This window comes from Gambusia affinis, linkage group LG15 (genome assembly GCF_019740435.1).
Source record: "Gambusia affinis linkage group LG15, SWU_Gaff_1.0, whole genome shotgun sequence".
Classification (NCBI taxonomy): domain Eukaryota; kingdom Metazoa; phylum Chordata; class Actinopteri; order Cyprinodontiformes; family Poeciliidae; genus Gambusia; species Gambusia affinis.
The window spans coordinates 15,574,751-15,600,506 of NC_057882.1; the positions used below are offsets into that span (position 1 = coordinate 15,574,751).

The 25,756-nt window shown below is 40.6% G+C and overlaps 1 protein-coding gene across 10 annotated transcripts; it reads right to left on the reverse strand.

Moving 5' to 3' along the window:
- On the reverse strand, positions 1-24,576 carry si:dkey-175m17.7 (dual specificity protein phosphatase 10). 10 transcript variants are annotated; one of them, XM_044139643.1, is made up of 7 exons: positions 24,451-24,576; positions 23,230-23,320; positions 22,424-22,847; positions 4,559-6,645; positions 3,871-4,173; positions 1,850-2,095; positions 1-1,518 (listed from the first exon to the last, which is right to left on the reverse strand). In XM_044139643.1, the coding sequence occupies exons 4-7, from the start codon at positions 6,627-6,629 to the stop codon at positions 1,457-1,459; spliced, it is 2,682 nt and encodes an 893-aa protein (XP_043995578.1). In that variant the 5' UTR covers positions 6,630-6,645; positions 22,424-22,847; positions 23,230-23,320; positions 24,451-24,576; the 3' UTR covers positions 1-1,456. The 10 variants fall into 10 exon arrangements, 9 of the variants coding, with proteins under 9 accessions (XP_043995578.1, XP_043995581.1, XP_043995580.1 ...); XM_044139646.1 differs by having other exon boundaries at positions 23,230-23,305; positions 24,451-24,564; XM_044139645.1 differs by having other exon boundaries at positions 22,424-22,844; positions 24,451-24,564.
- Between the last annotated feature and the right edge of the window lie 1,180 nt (positions 24,577-25,756).

Genomic DNA, 25,756 nt, shown 5'->3' on the forward strand with positions numbered 1-25,756 from the left:
CATTTTCAAACCAAACTCCTTGTTATCAACATAATGCATAGTAATGGAGAAGGTTCAGTAAGCCACACGAGTCGAGCTCAGTAGTAATAACATTGGGACTGGTGATGGTTAATGGTGTGAAAGCAATTTGAAGATTTGTGGCTTGAAGACTGAAAATAACTTAAAATGCATCGGCATCCACATCTACTGCCACGTAAAAAAGCTCAAAACATTCAGCTTTTATTACAGTAGTAATTTCTAACAATCAAAAAATGTATATTGTGAATATAGTTGTTTAGTCACATGTTAAGAAATAATTGGTGTTAAAACAGTTATTAGTGCCTCTAAGGACACGTTTAGCATAAATGTGACTTGTAGCATTTTGTAAGTAGTTCTTTCATTTTTCTTGGATCTCCTAATTAGGAATCAGTAATGATTTCATCATCATCTGGATGCAAGCAGGTTGTTTGGGACATGTACTGGGAAAAACACTAAAATGTTGGGATTGCTAAACTTCACTTGAGCTTTATTTTTAACAACAGAAGTGCCACGCTTCCATCAGAAATAATTAACGAAGAAAAAAATAATAAATCGGCACCAGTTGTACTGGAGGGCCATTAACGCTGAAAGAATTGATGTTAAAGTCTCCTAAACCTTCCTCCCCCTCCGTTAAAATAAATGTGTTCAAATTAAAGGATGGGTTTTTCCAAATGTTTCGGTGTGGAACTATGCTACTGCAATAACAACAAATGGATCTGAAGACTTTTTAAACATCTTCAACAACACTGCGCTACTTCAAATGAGCGAGTGAATGGGATATCACAAACTGCAGCGGGGCAGATTTGAAAAAAAAAATGCAGAAACAATTTTAGGACCTTAATGTCACCCATGTGTTCTGTTGATTTCTAGAAAAGACTGCAGGTCTATTTCGTGCTACATATTAAACTAGGCAGGAAACACAGAAATACAACATAATATAGGAAAAAAAAAATAATTAAAAATCAGTTTTCACACTTTGAGAAGATTTAAAAGAACATTGCAACAGCAGGAACCCATGCCATCAACCCAACCATCAACTCAGGTGTTTGCTAGGAAATGCTGTTGTAGCAGCATAAATGCATTTATACAATTGTAAAACCTACATTTCTAAATGTTTGCATTGACATTGCATGTTAATGCACCATTTAAACTCGAGTTTGCAAGATTTAACCTCTGAAATGGCAAAAAAAACAAAACAAAAAAAACCCTTTCCTTTCTAGGTCCAAACCTCAATGTTCCACAGTTTAAACTAAAAGAAAAAGAAACTGTTTAAATGAAAGCAAAGTTAATGATTTAAAGAGAGTAATTGAGCTCCTATCTCCTCGTTCTGATAACAAATGAATGGACAGTAAAGTGCATTGCGCTGCTACATGTGGTGGAAAGTAGTAAAGAGCTGTTCTAGAAGAATGATTAACAGTGAACCCTTTCCATGTTGCATTCAGGTTCTGCATGCATTTATGATTTCGGGCAGGAAAGTCGCTCTTCCTGCATGAACGTTGACTGTAAACAGGAACAAAAAGGAAGAGGTATTAGATTTTAAAAAACGATATCTGAATTATGTCAGAGCTGTACAAAATATTGGCACGTAATCTTATAAACAGTATGCTGGATGGGGATCAAATTGTCTAACAAACAAATGAACCCTTCAGTCCTCTGTCTCATGTTTCACAGTATTGAAAGTGCACTATTTGCCAAACCCACCAAGATTCTCTGGTATTCTCTCTCGACCTGTCGCTCTAAAAACGTGCTGCACTCTTTCTCTTTTTAATGCCCGTTTAATGCTATCCAGTCCTGACCCTTGACTCCTCCCTTCAAACCTGCGTCTCCACACCATTTAGTTTAGGCATCAAGATCCGAGGAGTCACCCCGGAGTTGAGGTCCCTCTCAAACTCCAAGAGCTGACCCATGAAGTTCAGGTTGGGCGAAACCACGGGCCGACGGCTCCGGACGTACTTGTAGGCGTCCGTCATCGTCATGAGGGTGTGCTTCATAAGGTAGGCGATGACGATTGTTGCAGAACGGGACACACCTGCCTGGCAGTGAACCAACACACCCTGTCCACTCTGATATGCCTCCTCTGGGGGAAGAGAACAATAACTTAGTCAATGTTTGCTTTAGTATGTGGAACGTGACTTTTTTCACTGTAATTTTGACATTAAAATAGAAATACTACATCTCTTTGCTTATAAGTGGTGTATTTTGGTGTGTGAAACCACAAACATGCGCAGTTCTTTGTCTGGGCGCCTCCAGGATTTGTAAAGATAGATCAGCTGGACCCTACAGCAGCCTTTGCTTTACTCTCGTCTCGCCTACATGACTATGTTGGTATCCATGGCACGGTCTTGAAGTGGTTTACCTCTCACCTGATTTAGAAAATATTTGCTGTCATGCTCATTCTTTCCCCCTCTTTATCTTCTTCTCTTTTCCGTGGAGTGCCACAAGGTTCTATGTTAGAACCGCTGCTTTTTTTCCCTTACACACGTTGACACTTGGATCAATCATAACCCAGCACAATGTTAAATTTCCTTGTTATGCAGATGATTTACAGTTTTATTTACCATTAAGACCATAATTAAATAATCTGGTCTTATTTAAAAGTACATGTTAACAAAAGTTACATGTAACTTTTGTTAACATGTAACATCCTCAAACAAAAAAACAAAACTGATTTCATCTGGCGACAAAACTGTCACTGGAGTTCTGTCTACTAAATTAATTTACTGCTTTCTTTTATCTACCTTTATTTTAAGCTGCTTTTTAAAGCACTCTGATAACTAATGTTATGCATATGTGAAGAACTATTTAATAAAAATAAAAGATTAATTAGTTGATTGACTGAGCTGATTATATTCACATGAAATTAGTCATAGGCCCAGTTTTACATATTGTGGTTGTGTAAAACTGTAATCAAACTTACAGTATTTTGTTGTTTTTATTGCGCTGCATCCAGACAATAAGGTTCTTTCAAGCTGCATTTCAAATTGCTTTATGGGCAAAATCAAATTTTGATCTTTTTTCCTAAATGAGAAAATGTAAAAATATCCACATATTAATAAGTGCAGCACCCGAACCAAAACCTCACCATTACAGAACAAAACCCCTGATAGCGATTGGCCACTTACCTTTATAAAGTTATACCAAGGTTTTAAAACGCTACTAGATGTACAACGCTAAAATCTTAATTCACACTGTTCCTACACTGATCTGAGGCTGTATTGATAATAATAATAATAATAATAAAATATTCTCCTGGACTTGTCACTGTGCAGCATCACATCTGTGGTTGAAAGAAGAAGATCCAAAGATAATCAAATTATTTCAGATTTCTAAATTCTAGAACATGAGAAAAGACAATAATTAAAGACTTTCTTTGTCTTTTTATTAAAGTCAGAAATTAACACATACTAAGACTTGTATGCCTTTAAGTCCTTTGAGAGAGCTCAGATGATGATGTCATGATAATGACATCACAACATTTCATTATAGCCAGGTATTGTTCTGGGGACTGTGTTAAAATGACTTGAAGGTAAAAGTCTTTACAGTTTGTGTCCAGCATGTGTGGGATCACCAGAGATGTTCCCTGTTAATTGTTGAAATCAGTACTATAATGGAAATGTAGAAACCATTATTATAGAAAAAGGGAAAGCTCTGAAAACAGAAATGGTCATTTCTTTAACCCTAACCAACTACAACGAGAGTCAAAATTTTCTAGTTCCTAGTTTACTTTTACTTAACTGGATGCTGAAAACTGTAGCAGACCTGCAAATAAGCTAATTCCCCAATCCAATACACAACACTTACACCACAGACACGCAAAACAAGACATTAAGTTAATAGAAGCTGAATTCTCACCAATAAACTCAAAAACCTCCTCAAAGTACTGGCGAAGGTTTTGCTTGCTGTTGTCAGTGGCTGGGAGTCTTTTGTAGCGCAGTCCCACGTTGGTGTGGTAGAGGGGCAGGTGTGTGGTCACATTTACCACATAGCCAATGTTGAGGCGTAGCAGCAGGTCCAGGTCCTGGGCGTCTCTCTCGTTCCCCAGGAACAGGAAGGGCAGGATAGGGCTGATGACGGCGTTCTCCGCATCGGGAGTCATCACAGTTTCATCGGACAGGGAAGCAGGCAACGATGAGGAGAGTGGCAAAGACAGCCTCACTGGGGAACAACAAGGAAAGTGTGGACATGCGTTGGCATTTCGAGAGTGGCCATAAGACTCAAATTCACACAAAAGGATATTGACTTCTGGTCACTGCTAAAAAAAAAAGAACGTCATGCTGGACATTCATTGTTGGGTGTAATTTTGTGCTAGCAACATGAACATAATGTAGCTCTTTTGAAATTTGTTTGAATGCTCTCAAATGTATCTGTCAGGACACATGACAAGACATTATTTATAGTTTCAATTATAAATATTGCAAAAACATCCTTAATGTAGGGTTAGCGTTTAGACTTCAGACTACCAGATTTTTGTGTGTGTACTTTCAGCATTAATAAACAGACATGACCTGCTCTACTCGGCTGGACTGTAACTTAGTCTTACTTCGGTTGTTCTCCTCATCTTGCTCTCTGTTAAGGGAGTTCAGGGCCAGGTGAAGGGACTGAGCCGACGGCAGAGAGTGTCCTCCCTCCCTTTCTCTCTGCCAGGGTTTGGGTTTGATGAGTGTGCTGGGGGCCGAAGGAGGAGGGGAAAAGGACACAGGTGATGGCGGAGACGCAGAGCGGGGAGAGGGTGATCGTGGATACACCTGGCCATGCTCAGGACTGTCGCTCATTCCAACATCTTCTGCTTTATTCAAGAGCCTCTTCAACGAGTTACGGCCATCATCGTAGCTAGAGCCCAACCTGCTGCCTACAAAACCAAGGGCAGCCATTTTGCCTTGCTGAAGCCGTCGTCGGCCAGCATGGTCTGTGAAATTAGTCTGAGCGTATTCCTGAAGATTCTGACAGTCCAAGAGAGCAAGGCCGGGTCCGTTACTGCCATTCTGGGTCTGGCTAGAACAGCTTTTCCCAACACCCATCCCAGCATAGTTGTTCTTTTGGGCTTTAGAATGGGTCATTTTCTTGGCCAGTTCCTCAGGCCAGATGGTGCGCATGCTGAAGTCATCATCGTCAGCTTGTAGCATAGCCATTGGGTGAGTTGGTCCTAAGCCTCTTCCAGGAGGTTTTCCCCGGCGAGGGTTGAACGTCACCACTATCGGGTCGCTGCTGCAGTAGCTGCAGGAAGAGCTGCCAGTCTGAGATGCTTTGTTGTTGCAACCAGACACACAGCTTTGGATCGCCCGCAAAGGGGTTGAAGACGACAGAGAAGTACAGGGAAGGCATCCTCCTACTAGCTTCTTCCGAAGGATAGCAGGACTCTCAAAGTTTCCAGCCTCTCCGCCGCAGGAGGCACAAGGTAGAGGTTTGAACAGAGCTGCTCGACAATCAGAAGCAGTGCTGTTGGATGAGGAAGTGTTTGATGTGGAAGCTGTGGAGAGACAGCCACCCAGATTCTTCAGGCCCATGTCTTTACTTCCTCTCTTCACTGGGCCAACATTGTGGCCACAGGAAAATGAGGTAGAAGTGCTTCCTCCACCTCCTTGGTAACTGGAAGAGTCTCCTTTACATCCTGTGCATCTTACCAACCTCCAGCAGCCACAGTTGAATGGATGCGCACAGTCAATGGTACAAGTGTGGTCTGGACTAGGGAACCCTCCGACACGGGAGGAGCAAGGGGACAGCGGAAGACCGTGAAGAATGTGAGGGCGGTGATCCCTTGTGCGAGGAGGGTGAGGTTGGTTAAGCTGCTGAAAGGAGACTGGGACATGAGCGGTTTGGGATGGGGGAGACGAAGGATAGGTGGAGTTTAGGATGGCGGCATGGGGAACAGGAACAGAGTGGTGGTGGTAGGGCAGACTGTGGCTATTATGGCTTTGATGAACAGTTCCCAGCTTGGAACTTTTCCTGTGACCCAAAGAGGAAAATTCCTGGTCACCTCTGTAATGAAAGCTGGAGTTTTCTTTCTCCTTTTCACCCCTGAATGTATGCTGATTTGCCTGAGCAGGGACAAACTGGAGGATCCCTCCAGGGGACGACGACAACTGACGGACTTGTTGTGGCTTATGCTCAAATCCACAGGGCCTCCCAAAGCTTCCGGTTTTTCTCTCACATTGTCCTTGATCAAACTGGGAAGAGACGCATTTCCCTCTGCTACCTTTTACACTTCCAGTGCGCCCTAATGAGTTACTTAATTCTCCCCATCTCCTTTTGTCCACCGATACCTTGATATCAATAGTATGTGTGTGGGAGGGAAGCCGTGGGGCTAGTGTTACTGTGCCATTGCTATGGCAGTGGCTTGGGATGTGGAGGACATCTGCTGGGATGACCGGCTGGTCGCATTTGAATCTCTGCACCCGGGATGACCTGCGCTTGCATTCCACACTCACAGATTTACACGTTGGTGAGTAAAAATGGGGATGAGAGGCGTGGAGATGCGAAGGCTGGGGAACCCGTCCATTGGTAGAGGTTGATATTTGAGAGGAATGCTGTGGGATGGTTTGTGGGGAAGCCTCACACACGTTTTTGGGGCGCTGAATGACCACTATGCGCTCGTCAAGAGGGAGGGGAGGCATCTGGGTTTATGCAAAGCTGACCAAAGAGAGAGAAGACAGACAGAATCAAATTAGTCAGGGGTATATTGGAATTATTGCAAAAGTACTTTACATTTCACTAGTTGTAGCAAAGCCCCAAAATCTGCTGTCATACATTTTTATATCTTAAAATGTGGAGTTATTTAATAAATTAAATAATATATGTGACTCCGAAATCTAATAAATGCCCTTAAAATCGTCTAAAATTTTAAAATGCTATAACCACAAACGTTGTATTTTAAATGGATTTTATGAAAAAGACCAACACAAACCTGTGAAAAAAATTTGAAGTGGTGGGAAAGTAATATTACAAATCTAGAAACCAAGGGGTTTTTTTTGCCCCCATTCGTCTTTATAAAGTAAGTCAAGCTTTCATCACTTGTGAACAGAAAGAAATCTTGCCAAACATTCTTGGTTGATACAGGCCTAGACTTTGACTAGGTCATTATAAGGAATTAATATGATTTGATCTAAACCATTAGCTGAAGTCATATTATTGATTAAATGACACAAGCTGAACTTTTGGAGTATCAAAGTAGAAGGTGGAAAATAAAAATCATGACCCTACAAAAAGAAAAAAAAAATCATGTTTCATTCTTGTTCCACTTCACAATTATCCACACTGTGTTGGCCTGTGACATCAAGTACAATACATATTGTTTGTGGTTGTAATGTGACAAAATGTGAAAGACCTTAAGGACATTTTGCAAGGCACTGTTAACTCTTAAAATTGGTGACACATATTCACAGCAAATTCATACGTTTTGCATTTGCAAGTCACTTTCAGTTTGTTTGCAAAACAACACATAACTGTTAAAATGAGCAACCTCTGATGTTAAACTTTAGCTTTGACCTTGCAGAAATTCACATTTGCATCAACAAAAGGAGAAACCTCCCAACAAAAACAGGTTCATTTCAAGTGCATGTTTGACTGGGATGGATATTACAGTTCATGTATCCATTCAAACATGCAGCTCCCAGTCTGGTCCTGCTTATACCATGGACAATGATGCTTGTCTGTAATTACAGTTTAAATTGTTCCCCTTGTCATATCTGAAGGTGCTAACCTGATTGCTGTTGGCAATGCATAATCCCAGCTAATCCTGATGGGTTCTTAACAGCTAAATCCCAAAAGCTGTGATAAATGAGCTGCAACAACCTTCATCCCCTCTGAGGGGTCCTCATTCTTAACAAGACGCACTCATTTGAAATAATGAGCCAAGTCATGGCTCATGGAAAAAATGCCTAAAGCACTACAATGCAGTGGCTTTCAAAAATGTAAAAAATAACAAACAAACAGGTTTTTGTGATGCTAAACTTTTTCCACACACAATGCAACATTTGTTCTGTACATTTCAGACGTAAAAAGCCCAATAATAGATCCAAATCAACCAAAGAATGGCTTCACAGGGGGATGGTTCAATGAAATCTTACTAAATATGTAGGGGTCACCTGAAGAAAGCTGTGAGTCAGGGTGTTGTGATGGCCTCACAATCTGATTCTAATCCTAATCTGATTTGTGAGGCAGAGTTGGCAAATATTGTGCAGACCAGATATGGGGTGATTGGAAAAACTCATTTTGAGTAAGACTGAAATTAAATCAAAAGGTCCAACAAAGCTTTTGTCTATGGTTGTGCACACTTCTTATTTTATCCTCCCATTTTATTTTATAGTTCAAGAAAATGTATTTGACTTTCAGTAAAGAAAAAAAAAATTCTTTTATGTATCATTTATTACAATTTTCTGTTTTGATGCCACAAAAACCTGGTAATGCAAACACTGTTGAGAACCACCGAGCATTGGAGAACCTTTCATGTTAAATCTGAAAAATATGTCAAAATGCCTGTCTTGAGATGTTTAACCAAACGTTTTGCTATGGATGAATAATTACAAAATAAGGACAAGCTACAGCTTGTCAGCTTGTGTAACTTGAAGCAAATAAAAACAAAACAAAAATCTATTTGCATTTGTTGTTTCTGGTCTGCATTGTGAAAGGAAAACAAGAAAGTGACTCATGTCTAGTAGCTTAGAGCATTTCTTTTCTTCAGGGGCTGCTTGAGTGCTGGAGAGTCTTGTGATCATCTGAAATGAAAAACTTCCAGCCTCTATTTATCGTATTTGTTCAGCCAGCCTTTGCTACAAACAGAACAAACCAGCTAATTTCTTTGGGCCTGCCAGAAACAAGCATTTGTCCATGCCGCGGTATAAACGGGGAACCCACATACACAACAACACAGTGCAGTTAAGGAGTAATTTTTCATTTCACTTTATAGCAAGAAAATATTATCCGAGTGTTTCTCCTATGCAAGCACTTGTGCAAAATAAACACGATTGCTTCTGTGATTAATGCTACGTATAGCAAGTTGTAATACTTGTTACATTAGTTTGATATTAACATTTTCGCAGTGCAGTCATAAGGCTGCTGTAAGACATTAGGATGAAATATTACTGCCATTAAAATGAAAATCCACCCCCTTGATACATACACTGGTAATTATAATCTCCATCTTTGCTTGACGAAGTGCCTTAATTTCCTCCAGCAACACGGCTCTGTGGGTGGCAGCACTGGTCAGCGAGGATGATGTTAGCACGCTAAACTTAGCATCAAGTTCACGTTTGTGTTGGCTGAAAAGGATCAGAGGTTTTCTCAAGGAAGACAAACTTAACTATTACATTTAAGGTTGTGTTAAAGCATTCAGTCTTTATTGCTTGATTCAAGTAGAGTAAATACGAGCACATTCTACTCCACCTATATTTTCAGTTTTGCTAGTAAGCTACATGTGTAATGTGTATCTTCCCCCCCATAAATAGTGCATGTTAATGGACCTCGAACGTTTCACTGAAACTACTTGGATGGTTAGTTTGACACTTAGAAATGGGCGGAACACGTTCAGCAGCATGTTGACGGTCTAAAGTTATCTGATTCGGGCTCTATCCACACGGGAACATTTCTTTCTTAAAACTGGTTGCCAGTTTTAAAGATACTCATGTCTACACAAAGCCTTTTCCAGAAATGTTTTCTTCCCCACAGAAACCCTAGAAACAGCCCAAAATGCAGTTTTTAAGTGGTGCTAAACTTGAAAAATTGGACGTGCGCATAAAGCCTCCACATGAGGTTGGTGGTAAAAATAACAAGAAAACTACAAAGTCGAACAACAAAGAACAAGTGGAGTCATTTGTGTTAAGTGACGACAAAGTCACTTTGAATTATTTATCTAAAAAACTGCAAGACCAACATATAATCCTTCAGTGTTGCTGTTATGTACGACTCATTTAGGGGTTAATCGTGTTTTCACAGAAGAGGCATTTTTGCCAAAAGAGGAGAAATTTGCACTAACGAACAATTGTTTTGTTGATTGGTCACTCTCAGTTAAGCAGCATGGACTTAAGCAAACTTTACCCAACCCACAGTCCCTCCCTCCCATGGGGTGAATTTTCATTTCAACTCAATCCCAGTAAAAAAAAAATAAAAGACTCTTTTGGGGAATGGAAGACCATTGGGAAGACCTGGAAGTGCACGATCCTGGGTGACAGTAACAAACGAGGGCAGAGATAAATTTACAGAGGGACAGATCATACTGATGCACCATAAACCACAGACTATGGGGAGAGGAAGGAACATGTCAGAACAATTGTGGGGACGGGAGTTCAACCCCAACACAACACAGTTACCAACCCATCGGGAAAGCAAACCGCGGTCCAGTGTCTCCATGTTTAAGTCCTCGCGCAGTCTGGTGATGGCATCCTCATCTCTTTTCCACCCCTCTCTTTCAGCCTTGCCTGTAGTGGAGGGGGGTTGGGGTTACATTGACCCAGTTTTATCACGGTGGAAGTCACTATCACTCTGATCACTTTCCCCTCACAAGCAGAGTGTGTGACAGAAAGAGCGGGCTGGCCACTGGCATTTTCACTCAACCACAGTTACAGCTTGGGCCAAACAGAAGTTAAAAATACTCGGTGGAAGTGTCGCTGGCTGATGTTTACGCAGTATTTTACTGGGAAAAATACAGGAAAATGAGCAAAAGCATGAGCAAAAGCCAGTGCCAGGGGCAGCAGCACAAGCGCTAGCCATTACAGAGATCTGATTTGCCATTTCGTCTGACAGCGTGATTAGGTCAAGCATTCTGCCTGATTTGCTTAATAGGTCTAATCTTGAATCGGACGTTCTAAAATAAGACACATAACGTAAAAAGTCATACTTTTCGATCAGTTTTAAATTCTTTGAGAGTTAAAAATTTACAACCTAAAAGAACACTTAGTTGGATTCTCTAGATATGGATTATTGAGGAATCTCAATGCGTAGATTCACTCAAATTAACAGATAAAGATCCACGCTGGGAGGTGTGTGAGGGCAACAAAACTCAAATTTATGTCAATGCTTTTTTTTAACCATCTCCATCAAGGATGTCAATACTTCTGGAGGGCATTGGCAGAACTTTGGCTGCTGTGCATATCAAGATCATTTTCATATAAGAAATCAGACCAATCAATCAATCAATCAAAAAAAGAAAAGAAAAAAGTACCAGATTATATTGAAATGCATCTAAAATCTTTGATATAATTATGTTGATAGAAGCACTCAACTCCTTCCACGTTATATTAGGCCAGTTCTCGTACCTATTGCTGACTATTCTCTTTTTTGAGTAATATTACTTGATCAAGTCTTTTCTAACATTTCACTCCAAAAAATAAGTAATAAAAGTGTGTATGACTTTTGCTGATATCGTATCGGGTCATTATTGGAATCAGCCGATACGCAACACTGTAATGTTGAGTACTGGCGTGAAAATACAATACAAACAACTGATATTATTCCAGATCGTCCTGAATGTGTCAACGTCTGAATTCAGAGAAATTATTAAAACTTACTGATTTGGGGAGTTTACAAACAAGCGTGTCTTATTTAAAGCACAAAATCAACAATTACCAGAAAAAAAATCTAAAATTGTTCTCAAAAGAAGAACGATTTTATAATTTCTGAGGGAAAGACAAATTCAAAGTTTGTAAGATCAGAACCACAAGGAGTTTTTGTGTTGCAGTCTGTGGTGTGAAACCATGGAACAAAATCAATGTCCAAACATGAACCAATTAAAATTTGTGTATAAGGAAATGATTTACACTAAATATTAGAAACTCTCTTGTGTTGTTGCAAAGCATTGTTAGCCTCAACATTATGATTACTTTGTTGTTAATATTAGAGCTATTATTAGTATTATTAGTAGAACCTGAAAGTAGAATGAAGGTATACTGATACAATAACAGGATGAGATTTTGTGATGTTGCTGGAGAAGGGTTGGGTTTTAATAGGTTTACACCTCTACCCACTCCTTTGAAGGTTTATTGTTTGCATTGCTGTCATTTTAATTGCAATAAAATAATAGATAAATGCATCATTTCCATTTAGCGTTACACACATTCTTCTACCGGCCGCCGTGTCTTCAGGGTTTTCAATTCAAAACTGATGAAAAAATCTTCCAATCTGAGCTAGAACAACATTTCATATCCTGTCATCTCTCTGCCTTGTTTTCTCTGGTCCCGAAGGCGAAATGCTTCAGGGCCAAAATGATCTAAAACTGTCATTTTAGGAGGTTAATCAAAACTGTGTTTAATTAGCCTGGTTTATGTGAAAGCACTTCTGTTGGTTGATCCCAATTAGTCACAGAAGCTGATAAGTTACCAAGTCCTGCTGCTCTGCGCGCTTACATCCTGCCTGAAGCTGCTTCACTTAAAACTTACAGCCAAACAGTACAAAGAGTTTAGGGGCCTGTCTGAAGCTTGTCTAACAAATATATATATATATATATATATATATATACTGTTGCGCTCGTGATCAAAGAACTGACTTGTTCTTTTCTCTTGGCAGTTTTTTCATTGTGGTCCACTTGTTAGCTGTTTAAACTGCCAAACAGCAGATTGCCTCGGAGGTGACAGCCAAGAAAGAGAGAGAGAGACAGAGAGAAATAACAGGAAGCACACAACGCCGAGCAGAGTGTTACTGCACAGTGGAGGAGCGCAGGCACAATCTGGCTGGGTGCTGACTGTGAGAATGCTGAAAAAGAACCTCTTCCATCAATTCAATGGCTCAAATCGAAGCCTTCCTGACTCAGGGCCATCAGACAGCAAACTCACGGCATTATTTGTCTTCCAAAGAAATCACATGAAGCATAAAGCTATACCTGCGGATCACAACATAGGGCACGATCAGATCCTCTTAAAATAAAGATACCTGAATATTTGTGGCAAAACTACTGCAGAATGTGTCCACTTAGGTCGGCAAAAGCTTAAGAAGGGTACACTATGCAATCCCTTCAGCTCCGTCTGAACTGGAGCACATGAAAGAGGAGTGATTTGGAATTCAAACTCACAAAGATAGAAAGACACGTGAAGATGGGAAGCAACACACAGGCCTACAAAGTAAGAGCTCCAAGCGTCTGCAGGGGAGTTCATGATGGCCTCCCTCGGCTCACAACACACCAGCAGAGGGAAGATTTTAGGCAGCCAATAGCCAGGAGGAGGACGGAGCAGATGTCAATGTTTTCTCAAAAGATTTCACTCCCATAAACACCCAACACTGTTGTGCACATAATTCCAGTATTTAGGCAGATAAGGCTTTGCAAAAATATGCATACCCATACAACTGATATTATTCCAGATCGTCCTGAATGTGTTAACGTCTGAATTCAGAGAAATTATTTAAAAAAAAAACTTAATGATTTGGTGAGTTTACAAACAGTGTGTATCTTATTTAAAGCACAAAAACTTCACTTTACTTTATAGAGGCCATTAGATCAACACAAAGTATTGCAAAATTGCGAGGTGGATTCTATTTTCTTCTCATCTTTGGTTACCATCGGGTTAATTAATAAACACGTGTGTAACTTAGCCTCAGGATAAATCCAGCTTTTCTGTGAAGGACTCAGAGGTTATTTTCCCCTCTAGAACAAACAACAGAATGCTCAAGGAGAAAGTTGTGGAAAAGTAAAAAGGCAGGCTTGATTCTAAAACTTTAATCATCTCACTGAGACGACTGGCCAAGGACGGAGAGCATTAATCAGAGAAGCAGCTCCATCAATCCAGCCAGTTAGGAACAAAGGCAAGAAGAAAAAGTCATTAAAAGTCTTGTTTGCCGTTTGTCATGGAGGCCAGCGCCCAGGCTGATAAAAAGCATGGTTGCTGCTACAAACGTTGCAAACAAAATAGTGAAAAACAAATCCTTCCACTTCACAATTAATTAAATATTTCTTTTTTTCTTGTTTTTTTTTTTCACATACATTTTGTGGTTGTAACGTGAGAAAATGTGAAAAAGTTTAAGAAGTGTGAACACTAATGGAGGGTATTGTAGCTCTTTACTTAAATCACATGACAAAGAAACATATTTCTTTATCATCTGATAATGACAGAGCCTGGTATTTGCAGAGTGAGACCACAGAGGCCTCTGATTCTCCTGCAGGCTCTACAGTCTTCATCACCTGGCCTGTTTGGGGTGAGCAGTCCTGCTCCAAATGGAGAGGCGGTGTATTTGGTGCATTCAAGATGGTTCTTTGAATGTACAAGATTGATGAAGAGCTCTCCGTTCCCACTCCCCACCCCACTTTTTATGTAGGTTCTTCATCAAAAAGCACATGACAGAGCCAAACGCCCACACAGTAGAAAGGACGACCTCGGAGAAACAAGATGAAATTGATCAGCATCGGCTTCCAAATTTAAGACCTTCCTCCAAAGTCTCAAATTTGAGTTGGCAAAACTCAAATTCGAGACTTTTTAAGTCTCTATGAGACTTATACATACATGTGTGTGTGTGTGTGAGCGCGTTTGTTTCTAATAACTTGTGGGGACCATTTTCCTGACATATACTATGTTGTAAGAACCAACTGCTCCTTGTGGGGACCGAAGCCTGGTCCCCACAAGGGGAAACGCTGTCTTTGGGTCAGGGGTCAGATTTAGGACTAAGGTGTGAATTGAGTTTTGGTTAGGGTTAGGATAAGGGTAAGGTTTAGGCTGTAGAAATGAATGGAAGGGTAGGGTTAGGGTAAGTCCCCACAAAGATAGCTGCGCAAACATGTGTGTGTGTGTGTGTGTGTGTGTGTTTATGAATAAAAAACTATGGAGGAAGAAATTGTACTCCTTGTGAGATTAACCATGAGAGATTTTCAGATTCTTACTCAAGATGATGAGATTAATTGCCATTTCTTTTAATCAACAGAAGAGAGCCAGTGGTGACGACGAATGTTGTCCAACCTATTGCTGATAAATGTGTTCTTACCCACGATAGAAGACGTTAGCTGGCTAGCAAGTGTATATTAGCGGCTAGTGGTAACCTCGACTGCATCGACTTACAAAACGCAATGACGATGTCTGCGCACAATTCAAACTTTTGCCAGACCGAAAAGTACCGCGAGAAAGGCAAAAGAAAAACAAAATTTGAGACTTGTAATTAAAGTGTTTAATGCCAACTTGCTTTTTAAAAAATAATTTAAAAAATATTAAGGCGGTGCTGCACAGTGGCGCAGTTGGTAGAGCTGTTGCCTTGCAGCAAGAAGGTCCTGGGTTCGATTCCCGGCCCGGGGTCTTTCTGCATGGAGTTTGCATGTTCTCCCTGTGCATGTGTGGGTTCTCTCCGGGTTCTCCGGCTTCCTCCCACAGTCCAAAAACATGACTGTCAGGTTAATTAGTTTCTCTAAATTCTCCCTAGGTGTGAGTGTGTGTGTGAATGGTTGTGTGTCCTGTCTGTTTTCTGTGTTGCCCTGCGACAGACTGGCGACCTGTTCAGGTGAACCCCGCCTCTCGCCTGGGACGCAGCTGGAGATTGGCACCAGCAACCCTCCCGACCCCATTAGGGACAAAGGGTGTATAGACAATGGATGGATGGATGGATGGATATATCAAGGCCTAAATTTTAGATTCATCCCTTGAAAATCTTGTAAGGACGCGCAGACACTGTCGCAGCAGGTGGAGGGTTTTCATCCGTGTCGGCTGTTTACGCCGATAAGACGGCCGTTCTGTTTGTTTTCATGTAACCGTTGAGGTGTGGACTCGGTTTACAGTAGAGCTGCTGCTGTGACAGGAAATATTGCATCCTAAAATGTAAACCAACTGCTGTCCACATTGTTGGAAACCTGATAGTTGCTGACTGAGGCTGCAAATCTCAAAATAGGGACACGACATAGTTGCTCTGTTTACATTCGATTCACAACTTAAAACTCAGAGCAGTAGTCTGGCTGCTGATTCGAAAGGAATGTGTAAATTGTGTCAGCTATCCGTCAGTTCAACAGGCTAGTAATAATGCCAAAAATATCTACACTTGTACAAACTTTTTGTACCATCTGTTTTAGTAAAACAAAAATCGAAAACGGTACAAATTAAGCTGTTTCAACATACTACAGAAAGATATTTGCTCTTATTTAAATTCTTTGCCATTATAGGTTCCTGCTAAAATAATTCTAACTTCTGGGTCATAGCAGAACCAGCTGATGCTCCATTAACTCTGGTCGGTAGCAGCTATTGGCTGTCCCCAGTGAGCAGCAGTATTTAAAGCTTTAGACAAAATGAATAATGCATCCAGTGAGTTCATTATTTATTGCGTTCATGTATTTTCTATCTGGGAAACATTAGTGTCACAACCGTACGTCTTCTACACTCCAGTCGTGTATTATTTACAAGCACTGCTGCTATTATCCTTCAGTTTCCTTTCTTTCTTTCTTTTTTCTTCCTCATGAAAGAAAATCCAGACTGGAAAATTCTCTTCATCTCATCATGCGCCTCCTTCCCAGACAATCGGCGCCGGTCTTCTCCTCCAAACATCTTCGATGTTTCTGCCGTCCTCTCTCTACCGGCTCCTCGGCCGAGATTCAACACAACTCCACCCCTTCAGCTGTTGAAATCTTCAGCATCCCTTCAGCATCCTCTCCACCACCAGCGGGGGGAAAACGTCTCTAATCTTCTCTGACGGCGGCTACAAGCGCCACGTCTTCTACCGGGCTCAGAGCACCACAGATTATTATTTGTCAAATAAACTTTCTAAGAAGATACTTTCTTTATGTGCGAGTCTTTTCAGGACAAAGACTCAAAATGATAATATTGCTGCCAAAGAAGGTTGTGTAATTCTTCCCTTTCATTTTCTTATAGGAAGTACAAAGAGAAGCCATTCTTCAGTGTTTATCTCTGTCCCTATCCTGAAAATGCCATTGACAAAACATGTTGTATATTCCCAAATTTGGACTCTAATAGAACCCCCCCCCCCCCCCCCAAAAAAAAAAAAAACACCTGATCTGTTTTTACATGTTGAGCTAAGTCTCTTTTAAGGATAAAGTAATTGATGCCATTAAAAAATGTACTCTTTCCTTGTTTCTCCCCCACATAAAGTTGTCACGACTAAGTCATTTTCTCTTCACCTGGAAGAAGCTCCACAGCTCCATAAAAGCCAATAATGGAGATTTTGCTGCCATTATCTTTGTGTATACTCAGGATTTATTCTTCTTGAAAGTAACCCAGTACTTCAGTGTTTAGCTAGGACTCTTTCCAGAATAAAAACATTAAAGAAAGTACTGCCATCGACATACTGCACTCTGTGGTTTTTCACCCTTTATTTCCTTTCCTGAAGCAGCCAGTCACGGCAGATCAACGCTGAACTTTGTTAAAAGTGAAACATTCCCCTCCACATGCCTGCTCAGAAGGAGGGATTGCTACAGTTTCCCTCAGACGTTTTTTAAGCAACCAGGATAATAAGATTATCTGAGTTTAGAATCTGACACACTAGATTCAGATTCTAGTGGATCTGAATCTGACTGAGCGCAGTGCATTAGCATGAACTGAATAAGGTTCTGTATTTGAACTTGCTTATTTTGAGATTTGCTGTGAGCTGGATCTACATAAATAAGCCAAACTGAATTGAGCCGCTCTCCTAATCCTTGCACAAGGCTACACAAGAAAAGGACATCAAACCGTTTCGGCCGCTCAGTTAACTACAGGGAGCTAATCAAGGAAATACATGCAAGCTGCGCCATTTGTTTTGATGCAGCAGTTACATTTACAGGAGTGTGCAGATGTTGGGTCCATCGGACAGATTAAATGCTGAGACATGCAGCACAGTTTGCTCAATTAGTCCACAAAGCAGGACCAAAGAAGACATCCACTATGAGAAAATGCTTGCAAGAGAAATAGCGTTAGATGTTCACATCTGGACAAGGAGGTAGAAGAATACAGATTCACTCGTGTTCAAGCTAAACGGAAGAAAAAAAAATGCACTTGGATGCACAATTATCAGAGGAGATAATTAAATATACAAATAAGTCTGGAGTCGGGCCTATTTGTTAAAAACAACGAGGAAACAGTCAGCAGGGGATCAGAGGGAGCCTTGATGCTGATGTCACATCCCTCCGGCGGCCCAGTGGGGCGTAGTTCTGAGGAGACACACACTCCAACTCCATACAAACACACAGGGAATGAAAATGACAACATTAGCCGGGTCGGTCATTATCAACAATGAAGGAGTAAATAGCTGGTTGTTTATAGAGCGTAGCACAGGGACGCAACTAAAACAACAAAACAAAAGAAAACGGATAAGGAGTTAGATCAACACACAAATCCAATGAAATGACTGATGAATTGTTCAACCAAGTGCAGTGAATGAAAAGGAAAAGAAAACTTACAAAAGGACTCAAACTCTATTCAGGCTTACGTTACAAATCTAATGATGTCACACGAAATAAACAAAGTGACTCAGTTCAGCACGCCGCCCGCCGTGACTCAGTCTCCCAAATTAAAGCGTCGCGTTAACACTGGCATTATAATACACCCCCATAATGATCTGAGCCGTTTGATTTAGATTCGTTTGGATGAACTGGGGTGGGGGGAGCAGACGCAACTGCACGTTCACAGTTAAAAGGCCCTTTCCAGATATGCGCTAAATTCGCTCGTCCGTCTGGTCAGACCTCACATCACGTCAGGCGAGAAGGGGGCAAGTCAAAATAATTACATCACTTAACTTCCGCAGTCAGCAGGCAGAGTGATTGACGCTGCAGAGCGGAGAGGAAAACCAGCAAACAGCTCGATGGAAAACATGCAGCAGTTTCTTCTTCTCTTCTCAGCCTGACAGGTTTACCATGTGGACAAACCTGAATGGACATCTAGCATCAGAATCCCCGTCTGAGATGTTTTTCTTTTAAAAAAGGGGGTTTTGGTTTCAATATTTGAAAGAAAGTTTACAATTAAGTTTATGGGAAATATGTTAAACTAAGCCAGTGATAAGCCACTGAACTGCTCAAGAGAAATGCATTAAAATACGCAATCGGGAGTGTGATCTTTCAGAAAGTTAGAACAAAAAGCCTCCAAAAATAGAAATCTCTGAAGAGAGTTCGCTTGAAAAGAAGGTTTTGTCATTGGCTGAGATTTGAGCCCTCTGAGAGGTGAAGATAAAACCAACCTTAATCTGCTTTGAATATATTTTAAATAAGCTTCTCAAAATACAGACAGACTTAGCAATAACTCAAATGGAAAATGTTCTGGCTTGGACAGAGCCTCACAGAAGTATTAACCCCTCTTGCACTTTATGTTAAAGATGAGAACTCCATCATGTTTTATGTGACAGGGTGACACAAGGTAGAAGTACCAAAAAAGGAGGCAAATAAAAAGTATGTTCCATGTTTAAATTGAACCCTCCTTTACTCAGATACTCCTAATTAAACAACAGTAGCTATAATAGGAAACAATACGATTGTGAGGCAGGTTATGGGATGTATGAGAGTAATTATTTCCACTTAGGTTAATCTGAAGCAGCGTGGCAACTAGCCTTTAAATATAGCCTCTCCATTCTTCAGGTACACAGTAACCTTTGGAGCAAAGAGAGTCACCAAACCATTTAGTGTTCAGGTCCGCCTTAGAAAATAACCCAAATGTAATATGTGAGACAATTCCTTTTGACAGGAGTCTGCTTGACTTGAACATAAAAAGCCAACAGTGACATCTATGAGCTGAAGTGGCTAAAAACAGACTCTTTCTTTTCCCCCTTTGGAATTAGCGCCAGACGGTCTTCAAGGAAAAGCAACAAAAACAACAATAGTGGAAAACTCTCACAACCTCAGACAGCCTCACAGAAAAAAATTACTTTTATCACTAAACTTGGGTTAAGTGACTCTAAGGACTATACGTTTTGGAGAACGGTGCGACCCCAGAGAACCAAAGTTTAGGTGCATAATAAACTTCCTTGAATCGATCAGTCAGGAGTTTGTCTTGCAGATTATGTGAAAAGATAATTTGTTGAGTTTTGTTTGGGTAGGCTATTTCATCACCTGTTTTCTTATTACATTAGTAAGCTGACAAAAAAAAACCCACATTGGTTTTTGTAGGGGTATGAAAAGATCACAATATTAAAATGTGACAATAGAACCACCAGTTGTCATTTCTGGCTGTCGTCTGGACAAAAAAGGTTTTATAATCCGCTCGTATTAGGGTGAGTGCTTAAAGCGTGGCGCCCTCTATCTCGGCTAACACTCACATAGAAATCAGTTCTTTCTCCCAGGGCTGCATGAGCAAAACGACGTCGCTCAATACTTTCATCTCTGGTTTTGGACATCTTGCATTTGTTTTGTGGCAGAAATATTTTCTTGCAGGGTGTTGGACAATTTAGAAGCTACATTTCCAGAGATTTCTTCAGAAATAATCCCATTTCACTTTGCCTCCATGTTTAACACACCCAAATAAGCCACATATTAAGCTCCGACTGATCATAAGCACAGAAATGATACTCAATGTCAAATTGTCAAAGAAGACTAAAGGGAATAAATGTTGCTAAGCTGTGGCTTCGTTTAAATGAGATTGCTGTTTTGGAACCTTCAATATTTTCAGATGTTAATTGGGGAAACATATTTAGACGACACCTTGAATCCAGTGTTGACTTTAAGACATAGTTTGAGATTTATGAAATGCTGGGACAGCAAAAAATGTTGGTGAACCAAAATGTTGTGTCTTCTCATTAACCATTTAGCTCCCCTAATAACTTAGGACTAAATCATACATGAAGTTCTGGTAAAAAAAAAAAAAAAAAAAAAGTCAACCAGAAAAATGACAAAAAAGCCCAGTTAATATTGCAAAACAATCTATTTATATTTAGATCTGACACATTCAGAACAAGCCTACCTGAGGCCGTCCCTCCCCTCTGCGCGGATTATTCATGTGTCCACACCAACACCAACCTCAGCCAAACACATTGTGTTCTCAAGTTGTCCTTCCATATTTCGCCTCGTTCCGCCTCCGTGAACATGTTATCCCTCAAACACCCCAAATGGGATTTTTGGTTTTGCTCCAAGTCTTTCACTTCGGCTGGTTGACGGAAAGATTCCTTCAGGTGTTAAAGGTCAAAGCTTCTAAGACCTCGGAAAAGGGTTAAGTGAGCCATGCTTCACTGTGACGTCATGAGGGTCTGCGTGAAGACTTTGTGGCTGTTCGCCAACGCCGGCACTTAGCATCAGACCTCACGTTTGGTCAGGTGAGATAGTTACATTTTTAAGGGTTATTATCAGAAAAATACAAATAAAATACATATAATTTTGGATCTACTTCTGGTTCACAATGCTGACAAGAATATTTGAGCGTATAGCCTACATACAGAGATAAATAGTGATTGATTTTTTTTTTCCCACAGCAACGTGGAACAGTGGACTATCCATGCACACAGCAAATAGTGAAACGGCTCTATTTAAGCACACAGATCAGAACCATAGAGCCGGGCAATTAGAAGTAAGTACTAACTGCTCGTAGAGAAAGGCTGTATCTGTCTTATTGTGAATGATCATCCTCAAGCCAGAGTGGCATCTTTCTTTTTTTTTATTTTAATCCCCACAAGCATCAAAAACTTTAGATTTCATGAGCAAAGCACATTAGCGAAACATTTCTCTGTCACCAACAAGGGTTCCTGTGGTTTTATATAAGCAATGAGTCAAGTCTATGGTGTGTGAAAGCAGCACCAAGCTGTGCTGCTGAGTGATGACTCTCTGTGGGGTGATCAATAGACGTGACCCTGTCACAATAAAGACTCGTGCTGGCATCTAAAATACATACAGTGCAATAAACGCCTCACAGGAATTTATGTGTTTTTTTTCTGTTTTTGCTTAACTTGGCTTTTGTGTGTTTTATAACCAGTCACAATTTCTGCAGACTAGTTTCTGCCTAAGCAGTCCTTCAAAAAAAACAAAAAACTAATTAGCTTCAATGTAAAGAGCCTCCTCTGTTTTAAACCATTAATCATTCACAGATGCCGCTTACACCAACAACAAAATGCTCAAATGATGGTGAGTAAATCAGCTCTAAAACCTTGCCTGTTCCTTCCTCCACCTTGTTGTTTTCAGGGCCACTCTGCAGGTCAGTGATGGAAAAAACACACTCACTCCTGTTCAGCGGCTAGGTGGCGCACTGCCCGCTTCCCCCCACTCTATGTTTTATCGCATCTTTGCGGTTTTGCCAACCTTTACCATGATGAGAAATAAAGCTGATGTGGGCCCGAGCCAGCAGGCCTGTTCCCTTCACTTCTTCACCCTGCTTAAATCTGGACTGTTCACCCAAACAGAACCAATAATTATTCTATATGCCACCTTCTCGTGGCACTGGGTTTTAAACAAAAACGCGCTGCGTGTTGTTGCACGTTTCGGCCAGACTTGAACAACACGTTGCTATTGTAGTGGAAATAATCGGGCCACGCAGGTGGAGGTTGTTCTGCGGCTCTTTGTTAGAACCTGCTGCTGCTGCTTGAGTTACTAACATCACTGAGATGAAACATGACTTACATCAAGAGTCCCCGTCGTGTGTTCATCACTCACGCGCAGCCGAGTCACAAATCCTCATGCCTCATGCCGTGGACCCCGAGAGGAACGAGCCGGTGGGTTAAGTGTGCGGATCCAGATGTGTGACACTTTTCTCTGCATGGAAGCGTAACGAGAGAAGAGCCCCGGTCTGAGTGGCAGATGCTCGGCTCGGTCGGGCTCTGGACTGAACCGACACGGCAGCGAATGTCATCAGAAGTGCTCGGCTCACTCAGCTGGCGTCACGTCCGAGCGTGTGTCACGCCGAGCCGCGGTGCGCGTGTGGCGAGGAGACACTGACGGGGGAGGTGGGCTCTATTGTCTCCGCTGTGGATGACATCATCCCACACCAATGGCGACGCGCACGAGACGAGCGGAGCAGGGGCGAGCACGCAGCACGTGCGGGCTGCTGGTGGGGGATTAAGTGGGCAAATGGAGGGATAATAAACAATGAAAATAAGAAAAATATATCAAACGTTACGTAATTTGAGCTAATTAACCATTGTTTTGTGTGATAAGCAGTTTTACAGGTGATACAATGTTAATTTTGATTATGATAGAAAGTAAGAGAGCATTTAAGCAAAAGCATTTCAAAACAATATCAAAAGACATAAAATTCAACACTATTATAATCAGTGTTGTCTACATTTCCAAATTTTCTCCCCCTTTAATTATGCCCTTACTAACACAAAGTAGCATATACTTGTGATGTGAAAATTATACTTGTTGCTTTTACACATATTTTTCTATTAATTACAATGAAAATCTTTAAGGCTGAAAGAAAAACTTACCCTTTTTTTGGAGGGGTGGGAAATCCCTGTTCTTTGGTGGAACCACCAACCCAGTCTGAAATTCCTGCAGGAAAATCTAGCAGATTTTCTTCTGTTAAGAAAAATGCTAAGTTAGTTTTCCACAACACATAATGTTTGCTGCAGGCGCTAGCTTGTTGCAAACTGCAAACATGACTTCTTAGGGCTTTCCTTCAGTATTAGGTTTTTCTAGCCAGCTAGCAGTGATCTGAGTGGAGGAATATTTTTCTATTGTCCCCCCACCTCTTAAAGCGCCGCTCTGCAATTATATGTTTGTAACTTTGTTGTCTGATTTTTAGAATGAATTTGACCTAAATTAAATAAGCTGAAGACCTTGTAATTAAAAAAGAAAAGAAAAGAAATTATAGTTATTTTTGCTTTCTAATGACCTGCTCTGTGGTTTAGTTAGCATAAAGAGACAAACAGGTTTCTTCTCAATGATCCATCTAAAATATTATCATTTCAACCAGTTTTGGATATAAAAATAACTTAATGACATGATTATTAATTTACAAATACTTACGTTCGTATAAATTTATGATAATTTATTTGTATTTTTTTAACTTCCACATAGAAAGTACCGTTTGATGTCTAGCATCAATTGAAATGTGTGCTTGGGTTGAATTGAAAGTGCCTTGAAACAACGTGTGTTGTGAATTGGTGCTGCGTAAATAAAACTGACTTGAACAGAACCAAATTATTTCTCATTCAGGTGTTTTTTAAAACATGCAGCCAACTCTTTTGCCGCCTCTGTAATGATTTCTTTTGAGGCTTTGTTATCTTTAGCAGGACGGGGTCCTATTTTGTTCGTCACAAGAAAAGGAGGTGATTGGCAGGGATGTCACACTGACCAGGAAATCGTTTCCTCACTGTGTGAAAAATCACAAAAAAAGACTGGAGCCATGAGTTATCGTCTAATTTTAGCCATTAGAGCAGCTTTAGCTGGCACAGCTGCGAAAAAAGGCTGACAGTAGAGACACACTGTCTATAATGGAAGGTCACATTTTATCTTTACCCTAAAAACTGCACAGCGTTTGACATTTTAGTATAAATCTTAGCTTAATTTAACAGCTGTACAGCAGCATATCGTTGCCTTCAGCCATTCAGAGCCACAATGCATTTTATATTAGCATTTTATTTCTTCCTGTATCTCCTAAAACACATGTTGCACAGTTTCCCATAGAGAAAAGCAATCTCACCTACTTCGAATTATGCCTCTGCGATAAATCCCCTGCCAGCGCCGGAATCACTTTATCTCAGCAACCCCCAGTCGCAGCTGTGATTCTAATGAGTGAAGTCTTTCACATTTGCAATTTAACAGCATGAGCCAGACAATAGTTCACATCCCATTTGTGAGGGACTTGGCACCTGCTGCTCATGATAAAATAATGATGTGCCAATCTGCTAATTGAAGGGATTATAACATTTGACACATGCACTTTATGTGAGTCTACGACTAAAGCTCAGAAAAATGTGGAAATCACAAAAAAGGTCAGTATTTTTGTCCCTCATTTCAGAAAGTGAAAATTTGAAAATATATCATTTAAAAAAAAAAAAAAAATTTCAAGCTTTTATTGCTCGCAAATTTAAAGATAATAGCTTACCGTTAATGACAAACAAAATTCGGTGTCTCAGAAAAGTCGACTATTGTGTGAAATCGACTAAAAACAGGGTATTTTTTTCCATCAGGCTTCGTTACTCCATAGAGGCCCTTGATATTCTGACATCAGTCTCTGCCCACTCCTTGTGAAACTCCCTCAAATCGCTGAAAAGATATTGCTTGACAATCGTCACAAGCCACACTTTTTCCTTCCACTCAACTTTCAAGGGATATCCACTCATGGTTGTCTAAGTCCATTCCTCTGGAACTACTATCCTGCAAGTTTTAGATGTACTCTTTTTGAATGGCTTTTTTACTTTACTGTAATATTGTGGGCCGCTGAATGTTGGGTCGGCGTCATCTGTAGGCATTAGGTTGTGTTTCACTAATGAATCTACACAAATATGAGCTTCACTTCCTGAAATGAGCAGCAAAATACATTTTAACTTTTTCACACTATTCTAATTTTGAAAAATTCAAAGGGTGTAAATACTTTGGTAAAGCACGGTGTGTAAACAAACCGATCTAAGTAGTGACAGACTGCCTCTGGCATCGCCTGCTGCTGGAGGGGCCGAAAATAAAACGCAGACACCAAAATAAAACACACCTTTATTTTCAGTCTCCTTTGTCTGAAAAAATAAAACTTACTGACTCCTTTCTGTGCAGGAACCTGAAAACAAAAGGCCACCAGTGCTTTTAGAAAGACTCAGAGAACATATAGGCCGTACAGCGCTTTCAACTTAGAGCCGAAATCTGAGACTTACATGAATTTAGTAGAGAACTTAGAGGAGGGGTGTCCAAAGTGTGGCCCGGGGGCCATTTGTAGCCCTTGAAATGATTTTGCTCGGCCCCTGACCAAAAGTCCAGGATGATAAGAATTTGGCCAACAACATAGGAAACCCCCAAAAT

Bases quoted from the DNA above. Each gene is read 5' to 3' on its own strand.
- si:dkey-175m17.7 (XM_044139643.1), bottom strand. From the start codon at position 6,629: ATGCCTCCCCTCCCTCTTGACGAGCGCATAGTGGTCATTCAGCGCCCC. The intron at 4,174-4,558 runs GTAAGACTAAGT...GTTGTTCCCCAG, and splicing joins AGATGAGGAGAACAACCGAA to TGAGGCTGTCTTTGCCACTC. The intron at 2,096-3,870 runs GTGAGAATTCAG...CTCTTCCCCCAG, and splicing joins GGAGGTTTTTGAGTTTATTG to AGGAGGCATATCAGAGTGGA.